Source organism: Lycium ferocissimum, chromosome 7, assembly GCF_029784015.1.
Source record: "Lycium ferocissimum isolate CSIRO_LF1 chromosome 7, AGI_CSIRO_Lferr_CH_V1, whole genome shotgun sequence".
In the NCBI taxonomy this organism is placed as follows: Eukaryota; Viridiplantae; Streptophyta; class Magnoliopsida; order Solanales; family Solanaceae; genus Lycium; species Lycium ferocissimum.
Window position 1 is genome coordinate 8,994,500 of NC_081348.1, and position 13,075 is coordinate 9,007,574.

General features: G+C 35.6%; 1 protein-coding gene across 2 annotated transcripts; it reads left to right on the forward strand.

The window, feature by feature from the left end:
• The first annotated feature begins 917 nt into the window (after positions 1-917).
• Positions 918-9,653, forward strand: LOC132063272 (protein COP1 SUPPRESSOR 2). Of its 2 annotated transcripts, XM_059455743.1 has the most exons (7): positions 918-1,080; positions 1,351-1,593; positions 5,409-5,532; positions 7,480-7,553; positions 7,879-8,036; positions 9,223-9,427; positions 9,563-9,653. In XM_059455743.1, the coding sequence occupies exons 1-6, from the start codon at positions 1,013-1,015 to the stop codon at positions 9,384-9,386; spliced, it is 831 nt and encodes a 276-aa protein (XP_059311726.1). In that variant the 5' UTR covers positions 918-1,012; the 3' UTR covers positions 9,387-9,427; positions 9,563-9,653. The 2 variants fall into 2 exon arrangements, with proteins under 2 accessions (XP_059311726.1, XP_059311725.1); XM_059455742.1 differs by having other exon boundaries at positions 9,223-9,653.
• The last annotated feature ends 3,422 nt before the right edge of the window (positions 9,654-13,075 follow it).

Sequence of the window (13,075 nt, forward strand, 5' to 3'; positions counted from 1 at the left end):
ATCAATTTCACCACTACCATATCCATCACCATTTGTAACCAACCATCAAACCCACCGCCATAAAATAAAAAAATTAACCACAAATTTCACCCCCCCCCTAACCCGCTCCTCTTTTTACCTTCTCCAACCTCACCCCCTTCTCCTCCACCTTCCCACCACCCCCCAAAGGGCGCTCGTGCAATTTCTTAATTGTTGCCCATTTGAAGAGGCGCTTCGTCAATTTCTTCATGCCCATTTGAAGAAAAAAATTCCTTCATGCCCATTTGAAGAGGCGGTTCGTCCAATTTCTTCATGCCCATTTGCCATTCGTCAATTTCTTCATGCCCATTTGAAGCGGCAAAATATTTCTTCATGCCCATTTGAAGGGCGTCGGTTATGTCTTCATTGCCATTTGAAGAGCAATTCTGCAATTTCTTCATTGTTTAACAACAATGAAGAAAATTTCCCATTTGATGCAAATTTCTTCAATATTTCCATTTTATTTTATAGGTAGATTAGATGCAAATTTGGTGACCGAAAATGAAGAAGATTGGAAAAAATGGAAATTCATGTATTTAAAATATTCAATCATTGGAAACAATGGTGGTTATGCAATAAGAAAGGGTAGGGATGAAGAAGGAAGGAGGGTGGGGGAAGGGGGGGGTTACAAAAATATTTATTTTAATAAAAAATGGAATAAAAAAACATTTTTTTATAAAAAACGCGCTTCTTATTAATTATTTTTTAATTTTAAAAATAAAATGGATAAATAGGGAGTAATTAAATTCACTTTTAAGATGTTAAGGTCTCTGTGTAAAAATAGATCGATCATCATATATTTTAGAATGTGATATCGAATTTTATATAGTTTAGAGGTGTTTTGATGTATTACCTTTTGAAAACAAAGAAAACAAACGTGCATTCGTACAAAACAATATATAATGAAAGACCATCCAAACAGTGGCAGTTGTGTTTAGTTCCTCAGCTTGGCTATTTTTGTTCAGTTGAAGATGCGAAAGGAAAGAAAAGCGTGATGAAGCAGAGGAATTTCCGAAAGAGAAGTATAGTGGATGACGGTGAAGAAGACGAGCAGGAAAGGAGGTCAGTTCGTCCACTCTTCAATAAAGTACTTTAGGGTTTTCAATTTTAATGTGTTGCCCCCTTTTTTTCTTGTTTGTTATGATTCAAAATATAAGAAGATTTAACATCTACTATATATACATAAACAATAAGTTTGATCTTATATATATAGTGTAATTTTTCGATAAAGGGGTTCGGATGAACTCGTACCCTGTTTTTTTTGTTTTGTGGGGGGGGTGGGGGGGGGACTCAAATGGAATTTGTTAATGAGGATTTGAGATGATGAAGCAGGTTGGCTTTAGAGGAAGTGAAGTTTCTTCAAAAACAAAGAGAGAGGAAACTAGGTGTCCCAGCTATATCTTCAATAGCATCACAGGTTACACCAGGCGGTGGTGGCGGCGCTAGTAATAGCAATGCAGGTGGTTTAGTTCGCAAGGTGAACGATAAGGGTGATGGTGATGCGGAGAAGGATGAGTTGGTGTTGCAAGATACTTTTGCTCAGGAAACTGCCGTCATGGAAGAAGATCCCAACATGTAATACTCATTTTCAACCTGAATGTCTTATTCATTACCCTAGTGTTGCTCAATGCCTGTGGTCAGTGGTAAATGTAGCTTTAGTGCTATGGATTCAATCGAGCCCCTTTATTTTGAAACGGATAAAAGTTTTTATGTGAAAAACAACAAAATTTCAACAAATATCTGAGTCTGAACGCTATAATTTAAAAGTATAGTGAACTCAGGGCTTTTTTTTTTTTTTTTTTTTTTTTTTTTTTTTTTAAAGGTTAAGCATATTGAGTTAAAATTCTCGATCTACCTCTGCCTGTGGTACTGCATTAGGTTGATTGTTTTATTGGTAACTAACTGTTTATTAATTACCAATAAAGTCATTACAAAGGTTGAGCTAAGCTAACACAGCTTGCTTCAGTCTTACAAAATCTCATCATTAATTTAGAGCTCTATAATATACTCTTATGCTCAGAATTTTAAATTTTGAATGGAAGTTCTAATACCATGTGTGAAGCTCTAACATTGCATATGTATGCTATCTCCTTAGCTATAACTTCCACATTTCTACTCTTTTGCTAAAAAAACCTTTGGTTCCTTTCAATCCATATTGAGTGCACACACTCTGCATATACCATCTTGATGCCTGGGCTGCTTGTGACTTCCCCTTTCTATTCCTGATACTCCATTGAATAAACTGCTCCCAGTTAGTAGCTAGTAGAAAGCACTGCCTGTTTAGCCATACTAACAGTCTGTTGAAGAGACTCCTTGGAAATTGGTATTATGTGAAGAGGTGTTCTTTGGATTCATCCTCCCCTGCTTGCTGGTCTCATTAGGTTGATTGTTAGATAGATTGCATTAGGTTGGTTGTGTCTTCTTTGGAGTTCTTTTTCAATCAAGTGTTGCCTTCATCTTGATACAGTCTTAATAGCGGTAACTATCTCTATTAGCAGTATATTTCAGGGCAGTGAAATATTCTTGCATCTGTCATTTCATTTGCATATGGAGCCAAAAATGATACTACTAGGCTATATATCTTAACACTTTTGCTATTCAAATCCCTTCTTGCCATGGTACTACCGGGTAAGTTCAATATTGTTAGAGGTGTAATTGAAGATCAATGAGGTGCTAATTTTGAGTTTTTCTTTTTTCTTTTTCTTAAATCATGAGTAAATGTCTGCTAAAGTGATCTCTGTGATGATGTTGAAATTTTTCCTTGCAAAGGCTGTATCTTTACTCGGAGCAAGGAAAGAATCTTGGCTCCTCAATTTATCTGATTGTCAAGTTGACCCTGGTTTCCCTTTTTAATAAGGTTGGTAGTGGACAAACCCGTTTTTGAATATCACATTTGGGAAAGGCATCCTAGCTTCTCCATTACACTAATTAATGCTTTGAGGGTATGGTCACTGGTATTCCACTCAGCAATTTGTGGCAGAGCAGCAGTAGTGCAAAGCAGACTCAAAAGTTCAATAAGATATATATTGTTCATGTGCCTACCCGAGTCCAACAACTTAAAGCAGCAATTAGATGTAATTCAGAATTAAGTCCTCTCATCCATTATAATCTTTCTTTTGATACAATGCATGGAATGCTGACACAACACTTTTGATACAATGCATGGAATGCTGACACAACACTTTTCTTTCAAAAGTTGACTCTGCATTAGTGTTGTCAAAGCCACTATTAAGCCTTGAAGCTGGGTGTAAAACAGGTTAAGCGCTTCGACTTAGGCTGCTGTTTAGTTGCTACACCAAGGAAATTAAGGTGTTTGTCTCAACCACAAGGCTTTGTCTTGAAGAGGGAAATACCAAACAATAGTTTTTCACTTAATTTTGCAGTCCATTGTCATATAATTGTTCTTGTGTTTAGTATAGTCATTCTTGAATGAACGTATAGCTTTTAAAAAAAATTTGGCTTGTCCCTTTTTCATTAAGCCTACGCCTTGCACTTTGCACTTAAAGCCTCGAAAGACATCAATGTTTTTTTTCTCTTGACTACTCGCCTGTGATAACATTGCTCAACATAGACCTGAAAACAAACTTATTAGCTGCTATTCTCTTGATGTTAGGAAAGTTTTATGAGGAGTCGAAATTGGAGGTTTCTCTCTTATTTCACTCGTGATATTCATCATAATTTTTTTGACATAGTAATTATTTACTAGTTGAAAAAGGGAAATATCCGCATATTACATGTATACAGAAGGTGCGGAGTCCTAATAAAAAATAAGTAAAATGAAAATGGTAGTGTGTCTCGTACATACACATGGTTCTATTTGAAAGCTCCAGGTTCTCCAAAAATGTGCAAAAGAGCGTTATCAATTGCCTTTCCTAGTCACACAAACTACTAGTTGATGCCTTGATCTTATCTCAAGAATACATGATTTTCAGTTCACAAAAGAATACATGATCATAATATGTCCTGTAAGGCAAGACAAAGTTTACACTCATCTTATTGGTAGCTGAAGAATTAGATGTTTTTGGGGCATTATGGTGCTTATTTTCTAGCTGAAACATGGGAAAGCACATGGGTTTAGTGGGGGGTTGAAGTTCTGGAATTTGGTTCTCAGGGGTTTCACGTGCTGGATAAAACACTAACAAATTTGTGAAACGAAGGAACATATTCGACAAGTTGAAAAGTTGAAGTTCAAATTTTGGACCATGTTGGACTTTAATCTGAACACTAACCTGATCACTAGAAATTCTTGCTGGGGATGGGGGAGCTGGAGACTTGATAATGCGTGTTTAATGGTTGGGACTTGGGTATGAGATAGACTTGGGTGATAGAACGGAAGAAACATTTGAGAGAAAGGAAGCAGTAGGAATACTACCTAGTATAACATTCAAATAACTATGTAATCTCAGGGTGTAGAGACCCCGGTTTGAGCAGAGAATTAGATGTTAAACTATCATTCCTCTTCCTTACATTGAATCTACTGATAGGCCTAATAAGCTTCCAGATTTCCTATTCTTAGGAGGATTTTCAATAGATAATTAAGTAATTCTATTACTCGACTTCTAAAACCAGTCAGAATCTAAGTAAGAAAGACAAAGTCTTAATGCGTTAGGATCTCATGTACTGGACCCATTGAAGCTTAATGTAAAATAGTTAGTTATCAGTTATCACACATATATGTCACCCCAAATACAAGTTTCTGACTATTCCACTTGGTTGTTTTGCAACAATCTAAGATCAAAACAAAGAAGATATGTCCCGATTGTGGCCTGTGGAGTGGAGAAGGTTTCCCTTTCTTGCCACTGTGTTGTGTAAGTGCTCGGCTTCTTGGAGATGGTTTGAGAAACAGAAAGTTGTACCAAAAGTCCAAAACATTACCAAGGGATCTACGTTCTAGATTCACTGTCCTTGATTATATCAATCTTTATATTTTCTTTTTCTTTAATGTAATGTGCATCACATGTGTAATGGGGGGATATATCAAAAAGAAAATAGGCTCAAGAAGAGTACTTGAATGTTGTAACTTCTATTAGATGTTATTAATTCTAGCACCCAAGGGTGTGGCCTAGTGATCAATAAAGTGGGAGGAGAACCATGAGGTCTCAGGTTCAAATCCCAACTGAGGCAAAAAACACTAGGTGATTTCTTCCTATTCGCCTAAGCCTAAGCCTCGGTGGGCTGAGTTACCCGGTACCTAGTGTAATATATGAGGTGCACAGAACCTGGTCCGGACGCCAATGTTTTAAAAATAAACAATAAAATAAATAAAAAATAATCGCTAGTTTTCTTAGAGGAATATATATCCTTTTATTGGTTCTCAAATTTTGATCATGCACATGTTTTAGCTATATATGTTTACTGCTTTCTTCCTTTTCTGCATTAAAATTTGGCAGGTTGAGATATGTTGAGCAAGAGTTGGCTAAAAAAAGAGGCAAGAATGTTGATGTAGCAGATCAAGCTGAAAATGAGGTGAAACGTGCAGAAGATGAACTTTACAAAATTCCGGAGCATCTAAAAGTGAGTAGTAGATTTATAACAATTCTTGGGCCATCAAATTGCAAAGGAAATAGGAAAACAACATATTTTCTCTTTTGTTTGGCGTAATATAGTTATGTTACTATATTTGCTTTTATCTGTAAAAGAGAACCTACATTTGCTTGTAGGATCTAGCATCCTCACTTTTAACTTTTATTAGGTTCGCTTTATCTATATTATGTTCATGTATTCATCTGGATCCAAGTATTTAATGTTGCAGTTTTAATTTGCTTATTTATGCCTTGTGTCTTCTCTATTATATTCATGTTATCATCTGGATCCTAATAATCTGGATTTTGCTGTAGTCACCACAAAAGGCTGATATTTGGTTTTTGTTAGACAGCCCAATTTTTCTATTTTTGGTAATAGTAATGGTTTTATTGATAACAAAGAGCAGAACCCTCATTGTCAGATTATTATACCTTCTTTTGCAGTCGATACTCTTGTTTTCTTGTGTAGAGACAACGCATCTAAAATGTGTAACTGTGTGGTTCCAACTGTTCCAAGTAGTTTAGGGACTAGGGATCATTTTAAAGAAGGGGAAAATAGTTTCACCATCAACTTGTTCCGAGAAGTTACATGCACACTCTTAACTTTGTGCGCTTCCCTTTTACCCCTCTATTCTTGTTCGAAGTATAACTAATACCCCCTAAGAGGTGATGTGTAAAAGGAAGTGTTTTCACTCTCCTGAATGCACGTGAGAAGCACAAACAAATGGCATTTCTAATAGGAGATTATTCAATTAATAATGCTTATTCTTTGTTGGCCCTCTTTTCTTTTTTACTTTAATTTTTTCATTTTAAGCTTTTCTTTTTCTCTTTCTTTCTTTCTTTCTTTCTTTCTTTCTTTCTTTCTTTCTTTCTTTTCTCTGGACATGGAAACCTTCACCACCATCTTTTGAGATATCCAAATAGCAAGAAGTTCGTTTTGCTGTTTTCATCTCTTGGATCTGGAAGAGCAGCGCTGCTATGAAGTGAAAAAACCTTAATTTTCTTAGAATATAAATCAAAAAGCCAAAAGCAGCTACTGCTGATAACAAGTATGTGAATTGTTATGGCAATCCAGGAGCTAAGGGGCAGAAGAATTATGCATGAGTTACTGTGATGTAGCAATTTACTGCGTATTAGCATAGTTCAGCTAGCGCGTCCTATAGCAGTCCCTTTGGATTAGGGGTTTAGAACAGTGTTATCAAAAGCGCAAAAAAGCTCTTAACGTTAGCGGGGGCTTTAACCGCAAATAAAGCGTCGGCTTTAATGAAAAAAAGCGCAATGGTGCAAAAGTACAAATATATATATGTTTAGTCCAAGACTAATAATAATAAGCATGAATTACAAGTATATGGACAAAGAAATTGTAAAAGCATTACGATAAAGTGAAATATCATTCATCTAGTGTCACCTCTTCAAGAGAGGCTCATTGGCAAGAAAAGTTATGTCTCAGAGCCTTGATGACAACACTGAAGCGCACATAAAGCGCTGCGAAGCGCTCAACATGTTTTGAGCCTCCCCTCAGAGCTTAAGCGCGCTTTAAAGCGCACGTTTGACAACACTGGTTTAGAATTATTGTCATTTAGAGTTAATTTCATTATTAGTTTTCCAGTTGTTTTAGCACTTCACTTTTTATTATTTTGTTTCCTTTTAAGGAGTTCTTATTGAGAAGAATTAGAAGTGTTAAAATTTTAGAATTAGGCTAAATATCATGTTTATGCCCGCGGTTCCTGTTTTCCGATGCTACTTTTCAATCAATCATCAATCAATGACATACGCTGCAAACCAGAATTAGTTGGTGTCAGCTATGTGAATCCTCTAGTCTTTTTTTTTTTTTTTTTTTTTTGTGATAAGAAAATCCTCTATAGTCTTTCCGCTCTATCTGACACTCTTCTTTGTATTATTTATTTTGTATTCATGAACACCCTTTTTCCCCTCTCAGGTGAAAAGGAGGAATTCAGAAGAGAGCTCCACTCAGTGGACTACTGGAATAGCTGAAATTCAGCTCCCTATAGAGTATGCCCGTTTATTCTGATGGTGTAAACACGGGTTTTATTAATACAGTTCTTGGATATTGATCAAATGTCTGTTAACCTTTATTTAGAAAAAAGGTTTGGTTGGAGAAAAGTTTTTCCTTTTAAGCTGGAATCTGCACTCTATTCCTGAGATGAATTTGAAGATTTTCTTGATATTGATTTAAACAGTGGAATACTTTACATATTTTACTCTATTCATTTGGGAATATTAGAGCATGAAACCAATCCGTTCTTACTTGTGAATTTATACATGAGCTCTGTAGAAGACTTTTGATGTTCTTTTTCATATTTTTACTGGTCTTAAGGTACAAATTGAAGAATATCGAGGAGACAGAGGCTGCTAAAAAGCTCCTTCAGGAGAAGAGGCTCATGGGAAGAGCCAGAACTGAATCTAGCATCCCTTCAAGTTACTCCGCAGACTATTTCCAACGTGGCAAGGATTATGCTGAAAAACTCCGGAGAGGTATGTTGTAATTGCTTCTTGCGACTAAGCTGCAGAGTTGCCTGATAAAAAAAGTTTCTTTTGTATGAACTTCAAACCTAGACAACCTTTGAATCATTTGGGAAAATAATTGTATTTGCAGTTATCTTCACTTCCTAGTTCCATGATTTTTTAAATTTTTTTTTGGTTGTGACTTGAGAAAGGTAACGATTATGTAAATCGACAGCACAAAGGTTGTGCTTAGCTAATTACAGATTCCAAAAGACTACAAAAACATGTGCTTGTTCTTCTTACAAGGACTCTATGATGTCTTCTATGGATTCATCATCATTTGCATAATTTTCTTTGCACCAATAGGTGAAAAGCAGTATGCAATTCATCTCTATCCTCTGAATGGAACTGCTTCTATCTTCAAGTCAACTAGCATTCCTTTCCTTCCAGTCTATCCACCAAATGCAAGAAGGATCAAGTTTCAGAGGTTCTTCTGGCTTACATTGTCTACCTGATTACGCCAGCACCTCAAAAGATCACCTCTGAACTTTGGCATAGTCCACCTGTGTCCAACCATTCTGAGAAATAATTGCCACAGCTGAGTAGGTGACCCCACAATTCAAAAATGCTGGCTATTTGTGCCTGACTCTGCATAACATAAGTAGTACCTGGAACTCATCTGAATTCCTGGGTTAAGCAAGCGCCTAGCCATCAACCACGCAAAACAAACTACTTTGAAAGGAGCCTCGATGTTCCAGATCTGCTTCCAAGGCCAGTTGTTGCCCACTTGACTGTTTCCTGAGAGTAAGGAATAGGCTTTCATTGTGAAAACCTTACTGTTGGTCCCCTTCCTAGTTCCATGACTTCCAGTCTATTAGAACCATCACTTGCCATAACATAGGTTAGCCCTTGTTACAGGACACCACAAATACCTGCTGTTAGAGCCCACATATCTCATGTTTTTGGGAGAAGAGGCCATGTAGTTTTATATATCATCTACCTCACAATTTATGTCAGCCTCTCAAATCTTGATATCAATCGACCAATAAATCCTTTGAAGAGTATCTGATCTTCGTACTATAAGCTCGTATATTGGGTTTAAATTTCTCCTTTGGGCCAAGGTTAGCCCTGGAATTGCTTGCAACTTTATAAAGTGCTTGTTTTCTATTCCTCATTGTTTTTTTATCACTAATGATGCAAAACCTGTCTTTAACAGAACATCCTGATTTGTACAAGGATAAAAGTAAAGATACTGGACATTCAGAATCCAAACCCAATGATTCAAGTTCAGATGTAGGCGTTAAAAGGCAAGCGGCGACTGATCAGTTCATGCTTGAGCGCTTCCGTAAAAGAGATCGCCATCGGGTCATGCGTAGATAGTGTGCATGAACATGGTTCTCCCTCATGTTCCTCAGTGAAAGGTACAGGTGTCCAACTTCATTTGCTGTCTCTGAAGGCATAAGCTGTTTTGACATGGAAGTAGCTGTCATTTCAACCTTACCAGCCCCCGTTTTACATTTTCGTAAAGGATCTTTACCAGCCCATTTTGTATGCAGATTAATTTCCCGACATCGAGAATATGACTCTTCTTAGAGATGACAATATGCTTTGCAAATTTTGGCAGTGGCAGTTTACTGTTGTTTTCCATTTTTCGGGTCCTTCATCTATTTCTATTTCTTGTTTTACATAGTGTTGCCTTTATGTCCCAACCAAAAAAAAAAAAATGATGTTTGGGCTAATTTGTTTTATTTCATATAAATGTGTACTTCTCTAATTGGGACCGCTAACCAATTTTTAAGTTATGAATGAATAGCCCACGGCTCAGACTTGTCGTGGTTTGTTGGAACTATTTTTTGCGCGGATTGGCCTTCTTTTTGGGGTGGTCTTTAATTTTTGTCCTTTGCCTGATACGTTGAGTTTCTGGGTTCGAACTCCGGCTCAGTCAAAAAAGGAAGGAATTTCGCAAGGCAAAGGTTTGGATTCGCAAGGCAAAATTTTGTCTTGCATTTTTTTTTTTTTGACTGAGTCAGGGTTCGAATTTCAAATCTCATGATATTAAGTGAAGGCCAAAAGTTAAAGACCACCAATTTGAGGGACAAAAATTAAAGACCACCCCAAAATTCCGGCAGTCCTGCGAATTGCCCTTGTTGGAATAGATATGATCAGTCTGGATCCGACCTATTGCAATTGTATTGCGGTGCACGTGTAACGTGTTTACGTAGAAATAGTTCTAATAAAAAATGATTATTAAGCGATGGCAATTTTTTTTTTTTTTTTAATTCAACGTGATGGGCGAGCGCTCGCAGTTGATTTTATTTTATTTATAATATGAAAAGAGATTCTAATGATCATTGACCAAGAATTGTCAGCGACAGCATGTTATCATCGACCAATACTTCGGTTGGAGAATTCTTGACCTTATAATGGCCAGGAGCATATATCCATGACTGTGATATGGATAAATAAACTTATGATTGTGATATAAAATTTATCATGGTAAATACCCCGAACTGAAAAATACAAGTTAGATTTAATCCCAAATTTTATATTGGAATAACCTACTTGATCCCTTCGACCAAATTGCCCTTTTTATATTTAGATGGGAAGTTTTATTATGCTCGTCCCTTAAATATAAAGCAAAGAAATTCAGAATAAAACAGAAACACTCCATAAACTAAGTAGTAAAACTGTCCTACCATATTTTTGGGTTACAAATTACCAGTTAGAAAGCCATAGCGACTAAGATTTGCTGCGACCTCTTAGACCTAGCCATATTGTAGAGTTTCATGCTATAACATAAATGGTGACATCTTGATTAGAAGAGCCAACATATTTAGCACAATCTGCTGATCGGCGGCTCCAAGAACTAGGATTCTGGGGCTAAACTTACTTACTATAAGTCTCTCTCTTTTGTGGGGCGTTGGAGCAATAAATTGTTCAGTAACTACAATTCTTTCTTTGTGGAGATCATGCCTACCGTTCACCGTTTGGCCTTGTTTTTTAAAATAAATTATTGTCGTGAAGTTTCAGATTCAACAGGTAATATTTCATGACAATATCTTGAAGTTATACCTTTAAAAATTAAAACTCTATAACATTGATTATTTTTCAATACAAAGATTAAAAAAAAGGGCTATTTGTAAATTCTATGACTTAAATTTCACACAAAAGGTTTTTGATTGGGTTATGAAGCTGCTTTTGCAGCCAAAAGATATGATTGAGCCTATTGAGAAAGTATGTAGTTGTTGTTTGTTGATATTGTCAATGTCACATGGATGTTATTTTACACCAACCAGAAGATAATATAATAATCCTAGTATCTACATGTGGGAAATGGCAACTCAGTACACATGAGTCATCAAAAGGAATCATCCCAAATTGCACATAAGAAGACATGAAATTGTGGATGAACCATAAAATAAATGAATTTACATGTATACCTCCTTTGTGTTACACTAAGTTTATGGGGTAGGATTTTTGATTGTGATATTAAGTTCCTTTTACAGCCAATAATAGTCAAGGGATGTGGTTATTGATGTCGATGATGATGATAATGTTGGTTGTGATGTTGATGTTGACATTGATGTTAATGTTGATGTTGATTGTGAGTTGAGTTCCTTACGTCAAAATATTGCAATAATGAGAAAGTAAGTACATATGATGCATTTTAAGGAATCATCCATCGTTGGTAAACAAGAAAACATAAAGCATCAAAGAATTGAAAGACAAGTGAATTAATAAGTACCCATCAGTTGTTAAACTCATAACAAGACAATGCTGAGAAAGTAGGTACATATGATGCATTTTAAGGAATCATCCATCGTTGATAAACAAGAAAACATAAAGCATCAAAGAATTGAAAGACATTGTGGGAAACATCAATAAAGAATGATAAGGCCTGAGTCATTTATTAGCATTCAGACACACATGTTGAAAAATGACGTGACAAAAGATTTAATTAAACATTCCTTGGTATAACTAAGAGTTTGATGAATAATTATTAAGTACCAAAATCATTACAGATGTAGGTACTTACACTGTTTGAGATTTGCTAAATTGAATTTGTGATAAGACTTTCTCTAATACTCTTGTAGAGTAAGGTATTGAATAGAAACACTGTTATAAGGATATCTAGCACAATCACAATTTTAAAGACAATAGAAAAAATTATAAACTAACATAATTTTATAGATAATAGAAAAAATTATAAACTTATTAATTAGTGTTTACTTTATAGGTTACTCCAAGAAATTCAAAGAGCATAGAATATAAATCTTATCTTAAATTCCTAATTATGACTCGAAAAATTGTAGAGACACTAAAATTAGATTCATTGAAAAAGTTAAAACATGTGAAAATAGTAAAAATCTAAATAGGTCATCCTATTACAAGCCTAAATCTCATAGTACATAATTATGTTTATTTAAAATGGATTAAATTCTTTGTTTTCGTCTTTTATCTTAATGAAGAGAAACGTGAAGTGATTGGACATTTATCTTGTCGCTGAAGCAGCGATCCTACGACGAAGGTTGGAGCAATATGAGTTAGGTAAGTATTCACGTATCATCTACTCCTTCTATTACATATATCAATGAATCAATTAAACTTCTACTGACGCACACATTATTGCGCTATATATATATATATATACACACACACACACACAAGATTTTGCTTTCTTAACTTGTTCCTACATCTCACGAAATTGAAATTTGAGATTCTCCATAAAATAATCAATCTAATTTTATTTCTTACTTATTTTTCAACGAGTCAGAAACAATAACTTAAGATATTTGTCCTTTTTAAGATAAATTATTTTTCCTCCTCCCGACCATGAAAAAAAAATCACGTGGTAATCGACAATTTAAGGTAAGACATTTCTAACATCCCTTATATGAGTTTAAGTTATGTGCACGGTGAGTGTAAAAAGTTTTAGCGCAATGAAACATTGGGGGACAACTGAAATTTGCAGAAACTTAAGGAACCAAAAGTGTAATTGTTGGTTCATATTGCGGTAAAGTAAAAGTGTGGATTGGCACTAAACTCAGCCTCATTGGTTAGGTCGTTGA

Bases quoted from the DNA above. Each gene is read 5' to 3' on its own strand.
- LOC132063272 (XM_059455742.1), top strand. From the start codon at position 1,013: ATGAAGCAGAGGAATTTCCGAAAGAGAAGTATAGTGGATGACGGTGAA. The intron at 1,594-5,408 runs GTAATACTCATT...AAAATTTGGCAG, and splicing joins ATGGAAGAAGATCCCAACAT to GTTGAGATATGTTGAGCAAG. The intron at 8,037-9,222 runs GTATGTTGTAAT...TGTCTTTAACAG, and splicing joins TGCTGAAAAACTCCGGAGAG to AACATCCTGATTTGTACAAG.